Below are 24,530 nucleotides of genomic sequence, written 5' to 3'. Positions count from 1 at the left end.
TATTTATTAATAATAATAATAATAATATTACAGTTTTTTTCGATTGCTAAACGACAGTGGGCACAACTGGAGTCACATGTGCAAAACTCTAACTACAGTCTGCACAGCAGCAGTTCATGTGGACCAAACTCTAGTTTGTTTTTCATTGCTTGAACACAGTTTTCGAAACTCTAACACTTATCCCATGACTTTAACCACAACCTGCACAACACTGTGGATTTACAGCACTTTGTTCAAATGCTAACACACTGCTGTCCAAACTGTGAACCACACATTCAAAACGGAATAGAGTTCAGCCTTGTGCCTTTCAAACACTGATGATTGCAATTTCAGCTGAAAGCCTAAGCAGGTGTCTTGTTTTAGACTTGTTAGTGAACACACACACACATATATATATATATATATATATATATATATATATATATATATTACAGTATATATAGGTAGAGCTCAGAAAAAGAGAAGGGTGGCAGGGAGAGGGGGATGCATGGAGGAAGACAAAGAGCTGTTATTCCAGATGAAATAAGGGCTCCACTTATAGACCATGTAATGTAATGTCGTGAACGAAGTGTTTGGTCACCACCCACATGACCAAATGTCTCTTTTGGAAGCCATGCGTGCCGGATGTGAGGACACGAGTCCAGAGGACTGCCAGGGATGGATCAGGCCCTCCAGAAGGTTCTTCCCCAGGTGGCAAGAGAGAACATGAGATGTGATGTTGATGAAAACATGTGGCCTGATGCTAGAGAGAGGCAGGATTAGCCCCTCAATTATTTGTTCGAATTACAGTATGTACTTTTAGTTTCTACCTTTTTTTTTCTCATTACTGTAATTCCGTAAATTACTACAGACTATTGAAGCAAACTGCTAATTTTCATTTACCTTAAAGAATTGTTATGTTCTAAAAAAATTATAAATCATGTGAACGAATGTCACTCTTTACTATGAAGAACATATTACTTTGTTTGAAGTCACTGACATTGTTCAAACTGTAAAGATGGAAAGTTAGTATTTTCTGTATTGGTGTTTGATGCTCATGTTTTTATTCTCAGTGTGTTCTGAGTGACAGTGTGTGTTACCTCAGTGTGTGTTACCTCAGTGAGGGTTGTGCATGTTGTTTGGGTGCACTGAGCGTGTTTTGAGCCATGTGTTAAGAGTTGTGTTGCTTGGAATGAGTTTTGCAGGTGATGTGAAGTGTTTAGCTCAGGTGACTGTTGGTAGTGCAGACTGTGGTTAGAGTTTTGCACATGTGACTCCAGTTGTGCCCACTGTCGTTTAGCAATCGAAAAAAACTGTATGATTACTATTACCTACATTGTGCTTCATTCTTTTGTAAATAGTGTACACCTTAATTTGTACCTTTTCTCCCAAAGTCCATGCAAACATTCTGATGTTTATCAGGCATAATGTTTATTTAGCCTGCTAGAGGTAAACACAAGTACAGCTGAGGATGTCACTAGTTCTTAGTCATAAAGCATACATCGTAAGGCAAATATACATTTTTTGACATGATGATGGGACAAAAGTATTTTTTACAATTGATTCTTTTGAGACATTTTAGTCTGGACCGAAGTGGTGGACCACCTGACCTCCATTCACCACCATTGCATCCACAGAGTCTGGCATGGCTAAACATACTGACACACATCACAGTAAAACAGCACACTCACAGGTGGGACTCACTCACACCTGCTTAGGACGCCTTTTGTGATACATATACATTTATTATGTGTATCTTTCAATCACACGTGTGGTTTCACTGGCCAGTTGCGTGACCATGTCGCATACATTATGTGCGTTTCACTCATGTGTGTGTGTTGAAGGTTGAATGATGGCCTGTGTGGCCTCTCACGGTAAGATGTATTACAGTGACTGCACGTGACTCCACTGAAGCTGCTGCTGTTCAGAGGTCTAATTGGATATATGCAAATCAGGGCAAACTTTAGGGAAGAGGAAAGGGATTAAAGTGCATTAAGGAGCCAGGAGTCTGGAACTTGGGTACACACACACTCTAACACACAAGGACACAGACATTATAAAGTATGCATACACAAGCAGGCACAAACAACTCGATCTGCCGTTCTCTGTTTTTCTCCTTCACAGATGCACACAATATTTAATATTTGTATCATTATCAAAAAATCCCAAGAAGAGAACACACCACCAGCAATGCATACATCCCAATAACAGCAACTGTAGCCACAGCCTCCATGATTTACAGCTCCATTGGCCTCTAAAAGCTATTAAACGCACATAAAAGAGCCATTGGTGATAGTGATGGACGGTATCTTGGTGTTGTTTGGCTTTGTTCTGATGACAATCAGCTTCATAAACACGTCCCAGCCTGCTGCTCTTCAAATATACAAAATGAAATCACAGAGTTGTTTCAGAAGATATCACACTGGCTGTGTCCTTCAGAACAAAGGATGCTGTCACTGATTTGATGTGTTTAACTGTATTTTTAAGGTGTCTGGTGACATTGGATTTGGCTCTTTGACAAAAGCTATAACAATATCAAGCTCTGGCTTCACAGACAAGAATCGTGAGTAGGATGAATTCAGCTTTTATCTTTATTCTCTCTCTCTCTCTCTTAAAAACACCAGTTTTAATGACCTACTCAGCCTTCAAAATGCAGAGATAAGTTGTAAGAGATGGAGTGCAAAAGAAAAAGACTGCAAAAAAAAAGAGGGAAAGGTGCACACATTTCCTGAAAACCATTTGACAACCGTCGGGCACCATTCCTCTGCTTCACAGCTGGCCACTGGCACCAACTCCCCAGTTTAGTTGAAAAGGGAGAGAGTGAGACAAAAGAGTGTCGGAGACTCCGTCGTCACACTGCATTGCAGGGGTGCGCGTGTCTAACAGGGGGGGGGGAATTGGCTGAGGCAGATTTCCAGGTGGGCTGAGGCCGGGGGGCCCGGAGGTTTACCGGGGGCCGCCTCGCAGCGTGAGAGGAATGACGCGAGCAGAGAGGAGCGCTGATGAGCCGCTGAGTGTGGAGCCAGAGGGAACAGAGGCCGGCGTGATCATCGACCGGTCGAGAGCAGGATAACAGGAGAGAGGAGCTCAGATGTTGACGCTGTTGTGATCAGATGCAGCCGGGGGGCCACTTTCATGTGCAGCGAGGCGGCGTCTCAGCTGGTAAATGGTCGCTATGAGATAGATAGATGGATGGGTAGATGGATACTTTATTAATCCCGAGGGAAATTTAGGACAGCGCATGAGAAACAGCCTTACTTCATGTTAATGCATGGAGAGGGACTTGATCTCATTATCGACAAAAGAAAAAAGGAAGTATATCTACGTTTATGAGGAAAAGAAAAGATCTGGGGTACATTCAGATTTTAAACAGGTTGTGTGTTGTCAGCAGCTCGTTTGTCTTTTCTCATCATTTTGCTCCTTCAGTTTCAATTATAGAAGCACTTTCTGAGCCGTCAACGTCTCAACCTCTCCCAAGTGCGGTAAACAAAGTCCATTTGCTAACAAGTTCTGGGTGTGAAGTGAATCTGTGGGAAAATTGGCTTGAACCTGTCTCGTCTATGAAATTATATATATATTTACACTACCGTTCAAAAGTTTGGGGTCATCCAGACAATTTCGTGTCTTCCATGAAGACTTTTATTTATCAAATGAATTGAAAATTGAATAGAAAATATAGTCAAGACATTGACAAGGTTAGAAATAATGATTCATATTTGAAGTATTAATTTTGTTCTTCAAACTTCAAGCTCAAAGGAAGGCCAGTTGTATAGCTTATATCACCAGCATAACTGTTTTCAGCTGTGCTAACATAATTGCACAAGGGTTTTCTAATCAGACATTAGTCTTCTAAGGCGATTAGCAAACACAATGTACCATTAGAACACTGGAGTGATAGTTGATGGAAATGGGCCTCTATACACCTATGGAGATATTTCATTAGAAACCAGACGTTTCCACCTAGAATAGTCATTTACCACATTAACAATGTATAGTGTGTATTTTTGATTCATGTTATCTTTATTGAAAAAACAGTGCTTTTCTTTGAAAAATAAAGACATTTCTAAGTGATCCCAAACTTTTGAACGGTAGTGTATATATATATATAAAAAACGTAATATACTTTAGGGCAACATATATGAATAAACACTGATCGCAATTGTAATTTAGGACACTAAACGCTCCATTTTGAATATGACAGATTTCCCCGCTAAGCACCAAAGGATTAGCCAACACCGAGCTTCTAGTTGGGAAGATACTTTATTGAACGCAGACTGTGCCTCTGCTCTGCTCTCCCCTCCATCCATCTCCCCTCCAGCTTATATAGCTGAGGGCTAACCAAACAGATCCCTCACATCTGGGGCCAATTAGGCCCATTTGCAGGTCCTGTCCCCGAGCCACTCCCCCCACACACCTCCAGAGCTGACCCCACCTACACCACGCTGCCACAACGCAATATCACACCAACAGAGCACCGCTAACCTCAATTAGTCCGCACGCATAAGTGTGCGGAGGACAAATCTGTAAGATGTTTCCTAACCGACGGCATCGTGCTATTTATATCAAGGCTGCTGTTTTTGCATTTAATCTCTCGGCACAGAAACACAGGCGCATCCATCAGACGGCTGCAGGGCGAGGGCGCATCACAGGCACACGCTGAGACTGGCAGCCCAATAACGCTCTGTGTTGGAGCTCCGAGGGAAAAGACAGCTTTGATTTCCAACACCTCAGAAAGCCCCGCGCACGCCTGTCATCACTCCCATCTCCCTGGCTGGCGGATTACAGACCATTGACCCCCAATTTGACGCCTGTTCAATTATTTTGTTCGGATTGCTGATCACACAGCTCAGGCACGTCTGTGTGTTTGCAGGGAGAAACGAGGTGAAATCCCCCGGTGTTAACGTGTTAAGTGACGCCCGCCAGACACAATTGATATGGAGCTGCCATCGGCACACAGCGGCACGGCGTTAAACCGGAGCCAGAGGTACAACGGTGGAATTAGAAGAGCATGGGTAAGAAAGAGAAGGCAGAGAGAGTGTGTGTGTGAGCCATCTCAGGATCACAGCAGTGTGTGTGTGCGTGTGTGTGTGAACACAGCTTCATCCGGCCTCCTTATCCCCCCCTCCTCCTCCTCCCCCTCCTCCTCGTGTGTTGAGACGCCATGCTCTGTCGCCGGCTCATTACCCACGTCGCTCTGGGAGAGGATGAGATCCCCAAGCGGAGGGGACAGCTGCCTCTGTCGCCCTGCAAAGTGCCGAAGGGCCTCCCTCCTTAGTGCCGCCGGTGTCCCTGACAGAAGTGATGTCACGGCCACTTTGGTCTCCACCTCAATTACAGGAGACCAGGACTGAGCTTCTTCTTTTGATCCTCTGTTGGCGCTCTCACTTCACATGGATCTTCTTTCTTCTCATCACCAGCCAGTTTGCAAACCAGTGTCTGATTCCACTACGAACTGGTCACAATGTCTACAGGGCGTGACATGACAGCGCGCTGTCGGACGTAGACGTGGGAGGCCAACGAACTCGACCTTTACGGTTTCATTTACAATTCCCTGTGCTTTTATTTTGAAGGTTTCAAATGAAATGGATTTATGTTATACTGTTAAGAGAAGTGTTCTCATGTACAATATTTCTAGACTCGAATAAACAATAATCAAATGCAAAGAGAGTTATTTAACAATATATTGGGCAGTAGTTTATACGTTTATATGTTTCAGTTACAACCCTTTGAGGGCGGCCATGATGCTGATTTGGCCCACGGTGAAAATGAGTTTGACACCCCTGATCTAGAGTGACAGAAAAGTTGCATGAACTGTTGAGACTCAGATCGCATATGAGGGTAGATTTATTTCGCAAACAAAGAAAAGGTTTTGAGAGCAAATGTGTCCTTTGTAAGAAAATTAATTGTGTTGCTGGAAATGTGAAACCTTTGCTCTAAAAATCTTTTTTTCATTTGAGAGCAACGATTTTTAATTCGCAGCAACACATTCTGGTTTCATGAGGAAAACAAACAATTCATTTACTTACAAACGGGAAATTTCCTCTCAAAACCTTTTTGCTTAATAAAGAGACAAATCTACCTTCATAATCGCATTGCAAAATAAAAGAAAATGAGCGTATGGAAAGAAAAAAAGGCAGAAACAAGTGTGGGGCAAGACTGGCTGAAGGCAGGATGTGTAAGCGTAACTGATTCGAAAGACGCCAGCCAAAGTGACGACACACTGAAGCCACCGGAGAGAATGAAGGTTGCCAATTAGAGACAATTATATGATGCACACCAACAGCTTTACTCCCACCGGGACTAATGCGACTGTCGGAGGAACCGCCTGACATGTCAGCTGTCCTGTCCACGTAGAAGAACCTCAGCAGGCTCAGGGATATTAAACTCCTTTCCAAAGCCGGGGCAGCAAAGTGAAGAGCAGCAAATGTAAATAGATCCAAAGCCCGAGGGAATCTGCAGGAGCACAACCCACATAATGATCTGTCAATTTGATAGCGCGTGGGAGTAAAGGATGGAGAGAAATGTTCCCGTTTTATATATTTGTTAATAGTCACAGGAAAGGGATTTATGGATGTTCAGCATCTGTCATTAACTGGCCAATTCACGATGGCCATAAAAAAGGTGTGGGATATGTACACTGGGTGGTGTTTCGTGAGGAGAGTGGATCGAGTCGGAGCCTGATAATAAATCCACTTCAATCTCAGCGTTCCATTATATTTTCTCTAAGGCTGAACATTTCATTTCCTTATGAATAGAGACCAATATCAGCCCTAATGGAACACCACAGAAAACGTATATAAGCATAGAACAACCATATTAAAGCTCTCAATAAAGTAGATATCTCTCATACACACACACACACACGCACACATACACTCACAAAGGCATGTGGCCGTCTACTATATGAATCTGTTGGAAAGTATTAGCCCTATTCAAAACCGTGGCCGATGTTTCTTTGTGAGTCTTCTTTCCAAAACATTTCTGATGGTTTATTCCCAAAGGAGACGCATTCAATACACCATGACACCAATTAGCGGGGTAAATAATAGCACGGTTGGAGGAAGCGTTTCCCTCTGCGGCATCTCACCCACCTCTCTGATCTATTCAAGGCAGCTTTTCTTCTCACATTTCAGATCAGAGGGCAGCTCCGGCTCATCAACGGCCTTACATCTGGCCTCCAACAATGGACACAAGTAGTCAATAACGAGCGCACATTATCATCAGCCGGTCTGCTTCAGCTTCGCGTCGTCGCCCACCGGCAGAAAAAAAAAGAATCGACGGAAAATCTCATCTTGTACATTTTCTACACTTGTCACTTTCCGGAGCGGCCGGCGTGAAAGTGCTTACGGGTTCACGACGGCGAGGGAAAAAAAGCCAGAGACAGGACGGGGCCCGCCTGAACTCCTCCGATCGCACCTCATCTTATATTTTGAGATGTAACTATCTCAGCATGACTGGATGCCAACATATGTGTGAGTGTGAGTCAACCGGCACAAGCGCTCATGTGTGTGATGACGAGCTCGTTATCTCTCTGCAGCGGGCGAGCTGCGGCGGGAAGGAGGTGCACACACTGTAGAGGTGCTGTCAAGCCCTCAGGCTGGAACACACTCTGCAGCGAGGGGAGATGATGTATCTGCGTGGCCAACGGGGATCGGAAACAGCGTGTGAGCAAGAAGTGGAATGGACAACCCAGCATTTCTTTATTCGACAATTAATAATAGCAAATCGGAAACCGACGGATGATTCCTGCACAAAATCTCACATTAGGCTACAAATGGATGTGGAATACATCCGATCTAAACTCACCCGTGCAGCTCCTTGAGAGAAACGGAGATCTTGAGGTTGTGTCCCAGCACATGGAGGGCTGTGAGGATGTCGGCCCACTGCACCATCTCACCCAGAGGACCCCCTTTCAGCACTTTGGGACTGAACACATCCCCAGACTCCTCCGTCAGGAAGCCCACGTGAACTAGAACCTGAATGCAGAATGAAAAGGAATAAAGTCAAGGCGCCAGGAGAGTGCAGCGCACTCCAGCATTGTGTTTTATTAACGCAAAGTTTGTTCAACCATCTTCTGCACTGTTACTGTCGAGAACATGTCATTATTTCCATCAATTATTTCCATCATTTCAACAAAATGCTTTAAAGGATTCACATATAATCATCATAATTTCAGATATTTGGCATTAATCACATTTTAAATAGAATTGAGTGTCCAATGAAAGATAGACAGAAAAGTCCCACGACTCCGAGGAAACACAATCAACTGTGCAGTTGAAATGAAAAGTGACCAGCGGAGAACTCATTGATATGCAGAGCAATGCGCCAGCGGTTTGAATGCTGATGGGGAAGGATGGAGTTTCCAGGCGGTTAAATATGTAATGAAATTAGATTTTTTTCTCTCTCAATAACTTTCCATTATATTCATCTACTAGACCACACATTTATTTAACTATGTGTTTAAAGGTGTGACAATGAGTAGATAGACACCTGTCCTAATGGCAAAAAGAAAAAAGAACTAACATGTTATCAAATACCCGATCAAAATAAATATCTGAATAGAGCTGCAGATCCATGGGATGCTTTCTAATCACAAGGCGGCTTGAAAGACTTTCCCCATGTTTCACTGGGTGGTCTAGGAAAATTGTTTTTTAAATTGGAGCTTTTCAGCCTTAAATCCAATAACTAAAAACTTTTCCAAAACCAATACAATAAAACATGTCATCTCCCACACTGCGGACACAATGGACTGCCCCTGTGTGTGAGCCACAACGCTGTTCAGCCTGCAGCGCTGCACACATGGACGAGTCCCACATGTCAGATGTACAACCCAAGGAGGGGAAGGCAATAACGTATTACATTTCATATAAATAGAAGATCCACAGTGCTCCAATACAATACGAATAGTGTGGGAAGACTCCTGAAGGTTCACATGTAATGCCATTTAGCCATCTTTGCAGACCAAATAAAATCCATTTCAAACCGCCTAAAGTGAGAGGGGGTCCGTGTCTGACAGCAGCTGGCAGGCGGAGATCAAGTCTTGTGTTCCAGTTAAAGAGTAAAACCTGATAAAAAACCATCTCAATACTGAGGATTCATAACTCGAACATCACAAGGACACCAAGTAGAGAGGCGTAGAGGGTCAGTCTGGGGTTTAAAGTGCACACCATGAGCAGCTGAACAGAACAGCAAGAAAACCACTCTCGGATACGCGCTCTTCTTTAAAAATATTTCCACTTCTGTATTTTTGTTTTGCCGATGGAAGCTGAGCCTGCAGGCTCTGCTTACTGGACAGTAATTATTACTGTCAAACATATCATTACAATAGACTGAGCCCTCTCCCCAGTTGTGGGAGAAGCAGGCATTTTAGAAGAGGGAATTGTTATTAACAGAATTGACTTGGCCGATGAAAGAAAATGTGAAAAAGAAAAAAACACACACGCAGCAGAACGCCAGGATACTGCGAGCTTGTTGAAAAAAGCGAAACACTACAGATCAATACTTTTAATTCCTATTGTTTCATTAAAGTTCTTTGAGTATCAAGCCGATGTTCAGCTACAGAGGGATTCATAAAGAGCTATTCACGTGCTCTGGAACAATTTCGTGAAACTGAATACCTACAATAGAGTCCTCCGCCTCTTCACTATGAGAAGAAAACAAACACAAAATGAAACTGGTCTTCATCAATATACTATAATCCTTTACTGCATGTAAATAAGCCAGACATGAATGATGCTTCAGGCAAAAGAAACATGAAATGCCCCGGGTCAGGCTGTGTTTCTGTTTTATGGATACATGTATGTGGAAATGATAAGCCGTTAGCATGTGTTGGTCAGACAGTGTGTTTCTAGGGTTAAACTATATTTAACGCTTAAATAAGCAACATAAGTAAATAGGTCTTTATTTACTGTTAATGTCCTAAAAACATACATTCAGTTTACCGCCAGGAACTAGCTCTAGCATAGAAGTGCTAACGCTAGTTTGTGATGTGCTAATGGTTTTTACAAAGAAAGGTAACATTTTAAAAACACACATCTCCTTCTATACCCTCTCCAGTAACTAATATCACAAACGTGTTAATGAACAGCTGAAAATCTATATTTAAAACTATATCTTGAATACAAACAGATTAGCACTTCAGTGGCACTTGAATGGCACTAACTTATGCTATTAATTATGGTATTTTTGTAGTTTGGCTTTCTTGAATAAATGCTACTTTCTTGATTCTTGTTATTCGGGGTTTGTACTCATGGTTGATGCACTTATTGTAAGTCGCTTTGGATAAAAGCGTCTGCTGAATGACACGTAATGTAATGTAAAAACCAGCCTCAAAATGAAGAACATCTGTCTGCCTGAGAGTCTGCGTTTGAGGGGCGGGACTTAGCAAAGGGTTGCTTGCCCAATTCTTTTAAATATCTCCAGTTAGCAAAGCAGGACGTCTGTTAACATACAATGTTCAGCCCGAGCCCGCGTACCCCTGTTGACCTCACTGTGACCTCATCGGGACCAGGAAACTGAACTTGATGTGTAAAATGGGTAAAGTGTCTCTTGACAAGACAATTAGAGATACTGTATACATCAGGAATATCACTATTGTATATTCTCTGGTTAAGCCATACAGTACTGTTCACTTGTGTGCAACATATTTGAAGGTCTCTACCTTTCAAATGACTTGCATATCTCATTTATTGCTCAGTTATCGCGTGGGTTTAAAAATAGAAGACGCTGTTATGTGCGCCAAGATTCTTCATATGTTCGACAGTGTAAACAATCCCACGTATCAGGCAGTGGAACCTTATGTTATGTATATAAATGTGAGTCCAGAGTGCGTTTCAAAGCTGCAAAGTGGACTGATTGGCTGGTCGGTTGGGAGGCAAGTTATGATATTCTGGACAAACTTAGAAGACTGCCGGCACACCCACTGGCAGCATTTCAACACAAACTCATCGTAATGTGTCATGTTGACAAACAGCCACAAAAAGGCAAAAATAACTCTGTGAAAATCTGCACAATATAGTATGATTGGATATAATATGATTGAATATAACATAACTGCTGAAACATTTGCAGTGTATTTTCTGGGTTAATCCCTTACAAGTTATAGTGTCTGGTAAAGGTTTTAATTTATACGCCAGGAGGGGTCAAATGTCATTTTATCAAACGTCTGTTCCAGACATGGAAGAGCATGAAAGCCAATCAATGCCTCCGAGGAGGAACTCTGCGTCGTCTGCCACGTCTGTTACTCAACGCTCGACGACTCACGCCAAGTAGCTTTGGATAAAAGAAGACTTTCATCCAACAAACTCACTGGTGTTCTGATTACTTAGCAGCCTGGCATGTGGGCCTTTCTGATGTTTGATCAGAGAGTGTTTTTTCTTCCTGTCTCTTTAAAGCCTAAACTTGGAGTCGAGGAATATGTTTCCCAAAGTTAGAGGGAAAAAAAGGAAAAATCTGTTGAAACTGAGGAAATAACTTTTTTCTGGCTCGTCCGTTTATAACCACGAAGGCTTTAAAAAGACGAAACTTCAACACTAGTTCTCCGATCCCAAACTTTCATCCTCCAGTGTGTGGCCAAGCGTATGCGCGTGTGCCTCGTAGTCACCCTTCTCTGCTCCCTCCCGTGGTCGCTGAGCTTGTCATCCAGCCGTCGAGCGGCAGAGGCCCACTGCGCTGCCATCCTGCGTATGCGTCTCTTCATGAAGCTCAGCGACTCCTTCCCGGTGCCCACCTGCTCCAGCAGAGCCCCGATGTCAGACTGGAAGACAGCCTGGATGAGAGGAGAAGTCAAAAATCACTGGAGAGAATCAGAAGTGTCTTGACCCTCGGATAGGTCCTTTACACGAGCCGGTGCTTAATTACCTTCGCATTGAAAATGCCGGAAGGTTATGTTTTGATCGCCGTGTATTTATTTATTTATTTATTTGTATGCGTGTTATTCGCAAATCTCAAAAAGTATTGAACCGAATCGCATGAAATTTGGTGGGATGATTGTTTATTATCCGGGGACCAGTTGATTAGATTTTGGGATCGATCGGGTCAAAGGTCATGAACAGGTCAAAATCTTTCGCTGAACTCAAAAAGTATTGAACCGAATCGCATGAAATTTGGTGGGATGATTGTTTATTATCCGGGGACCAGTTGATTAGATTTTGGGATCAATCGGGTCAAAGGTCAAGGTCAAGGTCATGGAAAGGTCAAACTCTTTTTTTACCATAGCATGATACATTTTTGTCCAATTGGCATGCAACTAATGCCAAAATGTTCATAATTCAATGCCCAATCTTGTGATATGCGAAGGTATGCGCTCTACCGAGTGCCCATTCTAGTTACCTTTGCATTGAAAATGCGGAAGGTTATGTTTTGATCGCCGTGTATTTATTTATTTGTATGCGTGTTATTCGCAAAACAAAAAAAGTTTTAAACCGAATTGCATGAAATTTAGTGGGATGATTGGTTATTATCCGGGGACCATTTGATTAGATTTTGGGATTGATCGGGTCAAAGGTCAAGGTCATGAAAAGGTCAAGATCTTCTTGAATCGCATGAAATTTGGTGGGATGATTGGTTATTATCCGGGGACCATTTGATTAGATTTTTGGATCAATCGGGTCAAAGGTCAAGGTCATGGAAAGGTCAAAATCTTCTTTTTACCATAGCACGGTCAATTTGTATCCAATTGGCATGCAACTAATGCCAACATGTCCATAATTCAATGCCCAATCTTGTGATATGCGAAGGTATGCGCTCTACCGAGTGCCCATTCTAGTTCCTTCATGTAGACGTTCTACACCAGAACATACTAAAGAACATGTGTTGGGATAGTAAACAAGTGTACGTCTTTACATAAGAGGAGACTGCAGATAGCACAGCGAGCCTCATATCCTGTTATCTGCTAGAGAGCCCTAGGGCTAGGCCTCTCAGACAGGTTGCCTGAGGTATCCCTGGATAATCCTCATAAATAAGTCTGCTCTCATTTTACATCTCCTCCTCCGCCCACCATAATCACTGCATCACGTCCCGATGCCCGCATGCGAGTGTTAATCAATGGAGTAACTGCATGCGGGAGCACAGAGGACTTTAGAAATGTACGGAGGAGAGAAAGAAGCAGACCGTCTGCCTCTCTCGAATGCACATACGGCGTGACAAAATCAATATGCAGAGCTGTGCCGTGCTCCCACAGCGCAGGTGAGTTATCGCTCTCAACGGCAAGTTGTGTGCGGCGCAGCAAAATGCAGAGTACTCCAGGGAAGCCCTGGGATTAGTGTCAGTGAAGGCTGGCAATTAGAGCAGAAGGTAGAACTGCAGAGTGAATTCATCGGGGCCCGTCCTGCCGGCTGTACATTACTCTGGGGAGAAAGAGAGGGAGGTGGGGTGGGGTGGGGGCGAACGATGGGACAGGCCTCGAACGCAGCACAATGCATCACGCGTTGACGCTGAAAATAAATGATGCAGCAAGGCAAGCAGCGATGAAAAGTAGGAATGACAGCCGAGAGAGACGGCGTTCGCGTCTACCGAGGAGCTTCTGATCAAAAGATGAGGGAATAAATGCTTTGCTTGTCGTTGGGGAATACGTTTTAGAGCATTCTGTAGCATCAGCGTCAAGTCGCTCCGGTTACGGTGGCAGTACCTCAACAGCAGCGTAATGATAATTTATAACAATTCATCTTCGCCATTCTAAATTCTCCATCCACTATAACTTATTTTGTCCTTTTAGTCACGCATTTGTGCCGGTTGTCTTGTCACTGCAACAAGATGGACGCCTTTGTTTGCGTGTGAGGAGTGCACACGTCCATGAGTCGCCGCCGTCGTCTTTTTTTTACTCCCGGCTGAAATATTCCGTCACGTACTTTTCCCGATGGATCTTCTCCTCACGCTGAACAGATGTGGAACTAGCCAGCCGTCTCTCGTGCAGAGACGAAGTCACGCTCCCTTGTTGACCTGTCGCTTGAGCAGCAGTGCTGCAGGCTGCTCGTGCTTTTTCGAGGAACTTTGGACCGAAGTCTCTGCAGTGATAATGAATGCCGAGGAGTCGTTGGTGCGTTACCTGTTTCCTGGGTGGAGGCTTCAAGGTGGGTGTGGCAGACTGGTTCCTCCAGGCCAGCGGGGGGCAGAACCACTCCACCTCGCTCAGGTAGACCAGGAACGAGCAGTCGGAGCCGTCCACACCATAAAAGGCGTAGCAAGGGTCTGAGGTCCAACGAACCCGCATCCACTGGAAGAAAAAACAAAAACTCTAATCTCTCTAAAATACTCCTCGGTCATGAATTGGATATCGACGAAAACCCTTCCTTACATTTTATTCACTCTCACATTTTAACTTTAATTCGATGCCTTTGGTCCTTTATTGTGAGGTACGTGCTCAGAAAAAAACCATTAAAATGATATCTGATGTTGAGCTGACTACGGGAACCGTTGATGCTCTGAGGGCCAAGCGCGCCAGATAATTGGTCCTTGAAGTAAAGTTTAAAAGTTTAAAACTTTTCATGGTTTCCCCGCACACAGGTGAAGGCAATAAAAACCAGCTCGGCGAGGTCGTCCAGCGCGGTAGCGTGATGAAGACCTTTTGCTTGAGGCGCTCGGGTCGGGTCAACTCATTTTCTGACACGCACTGGTGGGTGAAGAGCGGAAATCCAAGGAGAGGACGCAGGCGGAATACTTAAAGAGAGCAAACGACGAGGCTAGATGGATTTAATAAGATAGTTGGCATCCGCACCTCCAGGTTAGAGGCGCTTCTGTTTTTTTGCTGACGGGATATAAAACATATTTCTGTTTAAAAAGGAGTGAAACTGTGAGCTTTAACCCTCCTGTTACCTTTCGGGTCAATTTGACCCCATTCAATGTTTAATGTCGGTGTTCTTTGGGGTCAATTTGACCCCAGGCTGTTTTTCACTGTGTCAAACATATAAGAAATATCAACTTTTTTATATATTTAAAGGGCTATTTAGGTTGTCAACAAACAAACATAAAGTACCTCACACTTAAACTTGGGAAACAATATTAATTCTAATAATTTTCTGGAGGTTTTAATTGCTGGGGTCAAATTAACCCCGAGGGTAAAATATGTTCGTAAATGTAAAGGTAACAGGAGGGTTAAACATTGAATGGGGTCAAATTGACCCTAAGGTAACAGGAGGGTTAAAAAGGCCTGAAACTGTGAGCTTTAAAGCAGTTGGCCTCTGCAAGCTACACTAACTACAACCGTCTCTAATGAGCATATGCGTATAATGCCTTCACACATTCACATGGGGAGGGACTGACATATTTATGGAGGCGAACTTCATGCATAAACATGATTGTGATACTAAGAGCGGTGCAGCGAGCCCCGTTGTTTTTCTCCTATATGCTACGCTTTAGCTCGGCTAAATATGTTGAACAGAAGTATGTATTTTTCACACATTTCGTCTTTCTTATAACGTTCCTTCACCGATATCCACTCGTTTAGAGTAAGCAGCACACGTCGGTGCTCTATTGTTTATGCTATTATTGAACACGCTGCAGTTCTCTGCTGTCGGCTGGAGTTCATGAAATATGAATATACAGTGCAGTGGGTTAATAAAACCATAGTTAGGTGTATTTTTTTCTATATTTCTATATTCAAGCTGTTCTCCACAAAGGAGCCTTTATACATCCTCTTGTCTTATTATACAAAATGTATGTTGCGCCAAGACGAGTCCCCGAGGACGACGAGATATCCCCTTTGTGTGAGAAACACTATGGACGTAAGTGAGATTCAGTGAGAAGACTTACATCCATCTTGCTGGTGCAGTCTGGGTAACGGGGATCTTTGGGAATCTCACATTGCCCTAACGTCCCTTCCCTGCCTGCACGGAGAAAAGACAAATGCAGGGTATTCATCACAGCCGACGCACACCGGCTCCGACAGAAGACCACACACACGTCGCGCGGCCGCACAGCAGCATCTGCTTTGTCTTTTAGTGCACAAATACAAAGAGGAAGGCAATAAAAAAACAGCGTCGGTTTCTTATCCCACCATCTTGAGACACAATACACTCGATTTGAATGCCAGGTTTAATTCTGCAATGCAACACCCAGCTCCATAACATGTATATGTATAATTACCACTGGCCAAACAGTGCTTCCCCCGGGCTTTAAATCTGTTTGTTCATCCTGCGGCCTTTGGGATGAACAGAGATAAATTGGAGAGTAGAGATAGCTAACAAGCTCCTGGAAAAGCCCGGCGTCCCTTGCTGATTGGCCGACTCTCTGCTCCGTCTCACTCACTGGATTTACTATACATAGCCTGACCCCCCCCCCCCCCACACACACACACCATATCTTCCTTGCTCCCTTTTCCTTCTCATCCTATCTTTTCCCGCCTCTTTCTGCCACTCTCTCTCTCTTCTTCCTTTTTGCCCTTCTTTCTCCCCCCCCCCCCCCCCCCCCCCCGAAGCCCGGCTCTAGCGAGCCTAATTAAAGGAGCAGTCGCGGCTCCTCCGCCAGCATCCTGCCAGGCGTCGAAGAGCACAATCAGACAAATAATTGCCCGCCATGCTGTCTGATTACCACGACGACGGCAGAGCTCTCCCGATGAAAAGTGCTGCCGCCTGCTGCTGTCGAAACTTTGCCAGGTTTCCCGCCAGCCTTATCTAAATGATATCAGACATTTTTGACAACAGGCAAATGATCTGATACATTTTAATGAGACAGCGAGGAGCCCAGTAGCTCTCCGTCATAAAGGGTAATGTAGCGGATAGAGGTGTGGAATTGAATCGTGAATTAAATCGTGCTGTCCGATTTCTATTCTGCAGCCATTAAGGAAATTGAGAGTGGAGGCTCATAAAGAAAACTGAAAGCCCAGATCCCATTAAGTCGGCAGTAATTCATCATCATGATTTAAGCATGTTATGATACGAGTGCCGGAGCTCCAGCAGCCGCACACCGACAGCGGCTGAACGGGTGATGTGCTGTGAATAATGTCCGTCATGTTCCATGTGATCAACCAGTAAAGTGCACGCTCGACACAAATCCTGCATTCAGCAGCTGGGCCCGGTCAAGGCTTGACAGTCGGGCTTATGTGGGCATCGGGGGGAAAGTGTTTTCAGATTGGATGGATTTGAAGTGGACACGGGGGGGAGATTCATCCGAGGGGTTCCAGCCCTATTTGGTATTCTCCAGGTGAGGCGGCAGCATTGCGTCCCCGTGTTTTAGAAAACGCACCTCGGCTGCTGGCCACGCTGCGCTGGAGGATCTGCTCCACCCTCAGCGCCATGTCAGACATGTTCTGGGCGATGGCCTGGATCCGCTCCACCAGCCCGACGGGCTGAATCCTGATCGTCACAAACACACAGAGGGGAGAGGAACATCGAAAATGGATGACGACAAACATATTTGTTACGACCCAAATTATCTTCAACATGCAAGAAACGAGTTCTCCTTTATAGCTTTATAACAGTATTTGTTTATCTCATTGGTGCTAATTCTTTACGACTGATGGTGTGAAATTGAAAAAAGCTTGACAGATAGTTCATTTGTTAAACAGTAATTTGGCATTATTAAAGTCCCCGTGAGGGATGAGGACAGAAAACAATTAGCTATCTATCACCAACAAACTGTTGGCAGAACATATCAGGAAGCAACATTTACGATGTAAAAGGAGATATGGAGGACGACACACAGAGAGAAGAGAGAAGACCGGATACTGCAGGGTGATAGTTCTGAGAGTTTGGAGGTCTGTGAGAAGCAGAGCAACAGCAAACTCTCTGGAGCAGTGCTCTGCCCAGGACTTCAATCTTAGTTCAAGTTTCATTTTACACCAGAGCCTAAATTCATAAAAATATAATCCAAGCCCTGCTACGATATCTGCTGAGCAAACACCAAAAAGCGAAGTCATCCTCCATCCAAACTTTATCTTACTGTGGAAAAAGAAAAGAAATGTGCTGCGACACCTCAGTGCACTGCAACACATCCTTTAATGGTGAATGGATTTATACGATTCATTATTATGAGAACAAGCTCAGAGAGATAAAATCGTTTTCTTATTGGTTTCCATAAGGCAGAATAAATCTGTTTGAAAGTCATGTGAAGTTGGTAGAGAAAAAACTATTATTAACATGTTCTCATTTAAAAATCTGGAACCAGCGGTTTCTCTGCCTGCTTTACTTTAAATATTAATTAAAAGATTAATCTCTTTCATCTGGATATATTGTTGTCGATCCACAGTAATTAATTAAATGACTAATTGTTGTATAGCTCCAGCTCCACATAATAATTATTTTAATTATCCATTAATCGATTGATTGATTATTTCATTACGGAGAATACGGAACATTTATTATTTAAAAATGCACCTTCTATCAACTCAAAAGGTTTTTTAAATGTACAAACCAAAGTAATCGGTAACTGTTTGTCATTTTTGCTTCATACATCATTATTAGATTGTGGGCAATTAATTTTCTGCCAGTTGACTAATTCATCACTAAACTTACTGGGTGACTGGGAGGAGACTTTTATTAATTAAAAAAACACATTTTAAATGGTGTTATATTCCATGATATATTTTCATGTAGAGTTGGGGTACGCAGTAAACGTTCATCTACACCTCAAATATTTGCACTGCAACACATGACATAAATGATGGGGGGCTGCCTTCGTTATAATCAACCAACATACATCATCATCATCATCATCCTCCTCATCCTCATGGAACTACTGTATCGTTTTACATGAAAACAAAACACCAACATTAATTATTTTAATGAGCTCTCTTGCTATCTAGTAGTATTTCTACAGTAAGCAGTAAACTCAGATTATATTGAGCATGGGTTTCTGTGACTGTGCCAGGGTCAATAAATATAAACTGCTTATGTGCATAACTCCAAAACCCAAATTACATTTTTCCAAGTGGTGCCCAGGAGGCGAGTGGCGGCAAAACTTTAGATTAGAAGGTCAGTACAAATGAATTACCAATTACACACACACACATACACACGTGAGAACCATCCCATATTTTCACTGAAGAGATCACAGCTGTTAAAGAGCTAGAGGACGACCTCATCACGACGTACCGCGTGGGCAAAGTTTTCCCCACCTTGAGCTCTCACACTCATCTCAATCGTCGACCCCCTGACCTCAAGCCATGCAGAGGTTTTTAATCACCTGCGTAAAAACGAAGCACGCATGAGATATTTCTTTCCCACCGAGTCAGTTTAAAAACTATTTGACCTTTGTCATTGTCACATTTCCCTGTTAGTCCCTGAGAGGCCAATTAAATGATTGTAACAACTATATATATATCTTTGATCGGGACTTGTCCTTTAACTCCCACGTAAAGCAAATCTCAAGAACTGCATTCTTTCATCTACGTAATATTTCAAAAATCAGGCGCATCTTGTCTCAAAAAGATGCAGAAAAATTGGTTCACACGTTCGTTACTTCGAGACTGGATTACTGCAACTCCTTATTATCAGGCTGCTCTAATAAGTCTCTTAGGTCCCTCCAGTTGATCCAGAATGCTGCAGCTCGTGTTCTCACTAAAACTAAGAAAAGAGATCACATCACTCCTGCACTAGCTGCTCTGCACTGGCTCCCAGTAAAATCAAGAATCACTTTTAAAATTCTTCTCTTAACGTACAAAGCCTTGATTGGTGATGCACCATCATATCTTAAGGAGCTTGTAGTACCATATTGCCCCACTAGAGAGCTGCGCTCACTAAATGCGGGACTACTTGTAGTTCCTAGAGTCTTAAAAAGTAGAATGGGAGCCAGAGCCTTTAGTTATCAAGCTCCTCTTTTATGGAACCAGCTTCCACCTTCAGTCCGGGAGGCAGACACAGTCACCTCGTTTAAGAGTAGACTGAAGACTTTCCTCTTTGACAGAGCTTATAGTTAGGGCTGAATCAGGTTCACCTGGTCCAGCCCCTTGATATGCTGCTATAGGCTTATAGCTGCCGGGGGACGTTTAGGATGCACTGAGCACCTATCTCCTCTTTTTTCTCTCCTTAGGTGTATTTTGTAGAGAAAATAAATCCAGTGTTATATTAGACTGCCAATACAAATAAACACATTGTTTTGGCCAGAGCACAATAAATATACAGTATTTCCCTCAGGCCTTCTCAGGTGAGGCGTTGCAGCCCTTTTGTTAGACTTCATTAGATGCTGTCAGCAGTAGTTACACCATGCAGACACATTGTAAACTTCATACATTATTAGAATATCTTCCAATATATTATCAGAGGTGGCCTCCATTGAAGTGCCTTATGGAGGAGATATTCCCCCGGCTGTGAGGCAGAGGGAGGTAACGTGACGTCCAGGTGCGAAACGAACAGCAAAGGCAGAAAGCAGGAGGAAGCTTCCTCTACCCAACGCAGGAGGAAGCTTCCTTTCCTCAGTGCAGGAGGAAGCTTCCTCTCCTCAATGCAGGAGGAAGCTTCCTCTCCTCAACGCAGGAGGAAGCTTCCTCTCCTCAACGCAGGAGGAAGCTTCCTCTCCTCAAACCCGAGCAGGTGCGGGTATGAGGAAAAGGTCTGTTGCCAAGGCAACCGCAGAGCACACACACGCAACACTCTGCAATGGCAGTTTCAACTTGACCAACAAGACCCCTGCATTATACATCGATAGCGGCTTATAAATATATAAATAAATATATATGTGCCAAAGGGGAATTATATTAGCATAGTAATAGTAAGATGGTAAGATAGAAACATGGAGGCTGAATATATATATATATAAATATAAAAATATAAATAAATACACACATATATATATATATATACACTTCTTTCCTCCAGGTCTCCAATAAATGCTTCTTTGCCTGGGATGAGCTGAAACAGTGAGAGCAGTTACTCGAAAATAATGTGAAAAACGTTGCACTTTCAGTCGACAGCAAATTACTAATAATTGTGCACGTAATTTGCAGCTTTTGTGACTGATGAATGAAAGGAAATGATCATATTGATAGTGTCATTTAAATCTAATTTGTGTATTTTGTTGTTGTTTTCATTTGTATTCTCCTTTTATTCCCTCTGGATTGTATGTGCGCCCCCACTGATTGTGTGTGTACCTCAGCAGCATTGTAAATGAGTAATCTCCCTCATTGTGTTTTCCGAGGAATCAAACAAAACAAATGAACGATATGCATCGATTATCGACGAGAAACCAAGATGCTGTACCTGTCCAGGGCCGAGCTGAGCTCATCCAGCCTGTGGCTGTCTGTGGCGTTCCCCAGTTTAGACAGAGCATCCATCCTCTTCATGATCACCTCCAGCATGTCACTGATTTTCCTCAGCACCCCCCGAGATTCATGTCCACTGAGCACTGAAAAAACACACACAGTGTGACACAAATATTACGAGAGTAAATCAAAGACACTTAGAGAGCAGGTGTTAAAACAGAACGATGGTGTTCACGAACACAGAGTCACTGAATGAGCCGCAGCTATGCAGGCAGTAAGGTCACAGCAGGTCTCCAGACGGCGTGTGAGTCTAGCTCCTGACCCTGAACCATTTCCTTTCATCACATTTAAGAATTAAGATAAATATTGGTGCCCTTGGCACTTGGAAATTATTTGTGGTTTGAACCAGAGAGAAAATACGAAGCAACCAACAACAGCTTGATATTGTTTTCAGAGGCTGAGTGAAAATAAAAGCCTCACCTCTCAGTGTTCCCTCATCAATTGCATTAGGATTTAGAAAACTGCAATGTGTGCAGACTCACATCCCCTCTCGGAGTTCATTTATCACAGCACAAAGCCAAAGTCACCTTTCTCTGAGAAAGAAATTGTATTTCATCACCAGCTAATAAAAAAGGGACCAAGAGGGAAGAAACACCCACATGTATTAGTCTGTGTGCATGTGAGTCTATCGGTCCGTCTGCATGTGTGTGGGTTTAAATGTGTGTCGCTGAGTTGTTAAAAAAAAAAGGAAGAGAAGCACTCACATCACAAACAAGAATCACAATAAAAGCCGCAGTCCAGAGTCAAGAAATCCCCCTGAAATCTCTTCCCTTTATTGTTCCAACCTAATTAGTTTTTGTTCAGTCGTTTTCTGGAATATCTCCACACAAACCGGCCTAAAGATGTCTAGCTTTGAATAATTCAGCAGTTAGACAACTTCTTCTTCTTTTTCTCCCCCCCCCCCCCTGCGCAGATTAGAAAGCGACTAAATGAATTCCCATTCAGATTCGCAGCAGTTTGACAAAACAATTTAAAAGAGGAATGACGCCGGATCGGGAAGGAGATGAGATGAAAGCGCCGCACGCTAACACACGAGACGACATTGTCCTCGTGAACGCACGCAGCCCGTTGTTGTCCACCCACTGTCTGAAACCTGTTGCACCCAAATCACCAAAACAATGCGTGAGTCATTCTTATTACCTTCGCATTGAAAATGCGGAAGGTTATGTTTTGATCGCCGTGTATTTATTTATTTGTATGCGTGCGTGTTCGCATGTTATTCGCATAAGTCAAAACGTATTAAACCGAATCGCATGAAATTTGGTGGGATGATTGGTTATTATCCGGGGACCATTTGATTTGATTTTGGGATCGATCGGGTCAAAGGTCAAGGTCATGAAAAGGTCAACATCTTCTTTTTACCATAGCACGGTCAATTTCTATCCAATTGGCATGCAGCTAATGCCAAAAGGTTCATAATTCAATGCCCAATCTTGTGATATGCGAAGGTATGCGCTCTACCGAGTGCCCGTTCTAGTTGAACATGTATTTATTTGTGTGATCCTCTCTCAGCTCCAGTGTACTCGCAGCACGAAACAAAGCCTCTGGGTTCAAGTGTAGGAGGGACTCGCATTCCTTCCCCGTAATGCGCCTCGTACACACACATTGTGCCCGTAAATCACTATTACCGAGGCCCAACAGCTTTCCTACACAGCATCTTTTTTATATACAGCTGAGCATTATATATGTTTGCAATCAACTCTTCATCAGACTGCTTCTTCCTGGCGAGTCTTTAGGAAACATCGGCTCGTGTGTTTGTGTTTCCCACAGTCTGTGTGGCTGACAGCGGCGTAGCAGGAACTGATGGTATCTGTGAGCTAACGCAGCGCCTCCTCTTTCCCATTCCTCAGCCGCTGCTTAATAAAGGGCCGATTTAGCAGCAGCTAATCTCCTTTAACGACTCAATTTCGGAAGTGCCACAGCACAATCGATATCGCGAACAAATTCCAATTAGATCGCCATTTGTACTGTAGCCTGCTGTGTGCACTGCGAAACGCCGGCCCTCCAGATATAAACAACCGCCCTCGGAGGGAGCCACCGTCTACGACACTGACACAGACGGGTTATAGTTTACCAGGCTGCTATCGCTGAATATTGATGAGACGAATGAAGGATGTAAATGAATGTTCAATACGACTATCAGCAGCATCTAATGTCCCTGAAACACTATTTTAACCATGAGCACTGATTGGTCGGCCTCATGACCAATACGAGACTTAGGACCGTAGAAATGGAGGGAAAGCCAAAGCTCATCTGCTCTGATCAAAGATCTTACCTGTGACTCCTCACCTTACTTTCCTGAACCATCGCAACTGAAGTATTTCACTTGACGGACAGATTAGTATTTTTCTCAGCTTTCAAAGCTCCCTCGAGAAACATCTGCTCGCATCAAGTGTTCCAGCTCCAAGTCAGACAGTGAGAGGGAAAAGTGCTTTTATTGATCAGTCCTAATGTGGTTCATTCAAAAAAAATAGAAAAAAAAAAAGAAAAAAAAAAAAAAAGAAAAAGAAAAAAAAAAGTAAAAAAAAAAAAAGAAAAAAAAAAAAAAAATAAAAAAAAAAAGAAAAATAAAAAAAAATAAAATAAAAAAAAAATCATTCAAAAAATAAAATTTAAAATGAAAAATGCAAAAAAGACAAAAAAAATTAATTCCATCTTATTTTGAACAGAAATTAAATGTTTTTGGAAATTTTTGAAAGTATAAGTTTGTCACATAATTGGCGCTATATTGGTTTGTGTTTTTAAAGTGTTGAAATTTGTGAAAGCTGCTCCGGCATAATGTAAGAACACTGGAACAGTATTAACCCAGGGGACCTAAGAACCCACAGGTTTCAACCTGTATGGGAGGCCTAGGCTCAGAAATATTTGTGACCTAAACAGCATAGAGATTTAGCTTGGACCTAGCAAGATTTTTGAAGTCGCAGCTCTATTTTACTGGTAGCCAATAAAGAGACCTGAGAATGGGTTGCTAATGCGAGTGCAATGTATGGGTTTATAAGTCTGTACCTACATCTTGAATAAGTTGGAGCTGTTGAGCGCTTTTCTGAAGACTGAAAAAGACTCGACAATTGATAAGTTGCAATATTTTTTTTAATTGGATAAGACTATTGTGTAGTTTTGTTCTATGTTTGTTTTTACTAATTCTTTGATTTAATTATTTTTTTTATTGTTTTATTAAATTTTTGTTTATTTTAATTGCTTGGAGATTTATTTATTGATAATTTTTATTAAATTTGATAAATTTTTTAAGATTCAGACTCTATTTTAATCTGCTTTTCGACTTTCAAAATTTTTTCTTTTTTTACTTTTTTTTTTCATTTATTTGGAAATTCACACATTTCAAGTTTTTTATTTTTGGTTT

At 42.8% G+C, this 24,530-nt stretch overlaps 1 protein-coding gene across 2 annotated transcripts in view; it reads right to left on the bottom strand.

Moving 5' to 3' along the window:
• LOC130188879 (alpha-1,6-mannosylglycoprotein 6-beta-N-acetylglucosaminyltransferase B) overlaps positions 1 to 24,530 on the bottom strand; it is a 56,220-nt gene that overhangs the window by 19,686 nt on the left and 12,004 nt on the right. Inside the window, exons 3-8 of one of the 2 annotated variants that reach the window (XM_056407422.1) lie at positions 21,108 to 21,252; positions 17,154 to 17,267; positions 15,727 to 15,796; positions 14,024 to 14,191; positions 11,582 to 11,746; positions 7,786 to 7,955 (exon numbers count right to left, since the gene is read on the bottom strand). In XM_056407422.1, coding sequence (XP_056263397.1) covers positions 7,786 to 7,955; positions 11,582 to 11,746; positions 14,024 to 14,191; positions 15,727 to 15,796; positions 17,154 to 17,267; positions 21,108 to 21,252 — 832 coding nt within the window. Of the gene's footprint in view, positions 1 to 7,785; positions 7,956 to 11,581; positions 11,747 to 14,023; positions 14,192 to 15,726; positions 15,801 to 17,153; positions 17,268 to 21,107; positions 21,253 to 24,530 lie in introns of both variants that reach the window. The other variant, XM_056407421.1, reaches the window with a different exon arrangement.

This window comes from Pseudoliparis swirei, chromosome 23, assembly GCF_029220125.1.
Source record: "Pseudoliparis swirei isolate HS2019 ecotype Mariana Trench chromosome 23, NWPU_hadal_v1, whole genome shotgun sequence".
Taxonomy (NCBI): domain Eukaryota; kingdom Metazoa; phylum Chordata; class Actinopteri; order Perciformes; family Liparidae; genus Pseudoliparis; species Pseudoliparis swirei.
This window is presented reverse-complemented; position numbering and strand designations above follow the sequence as displayed.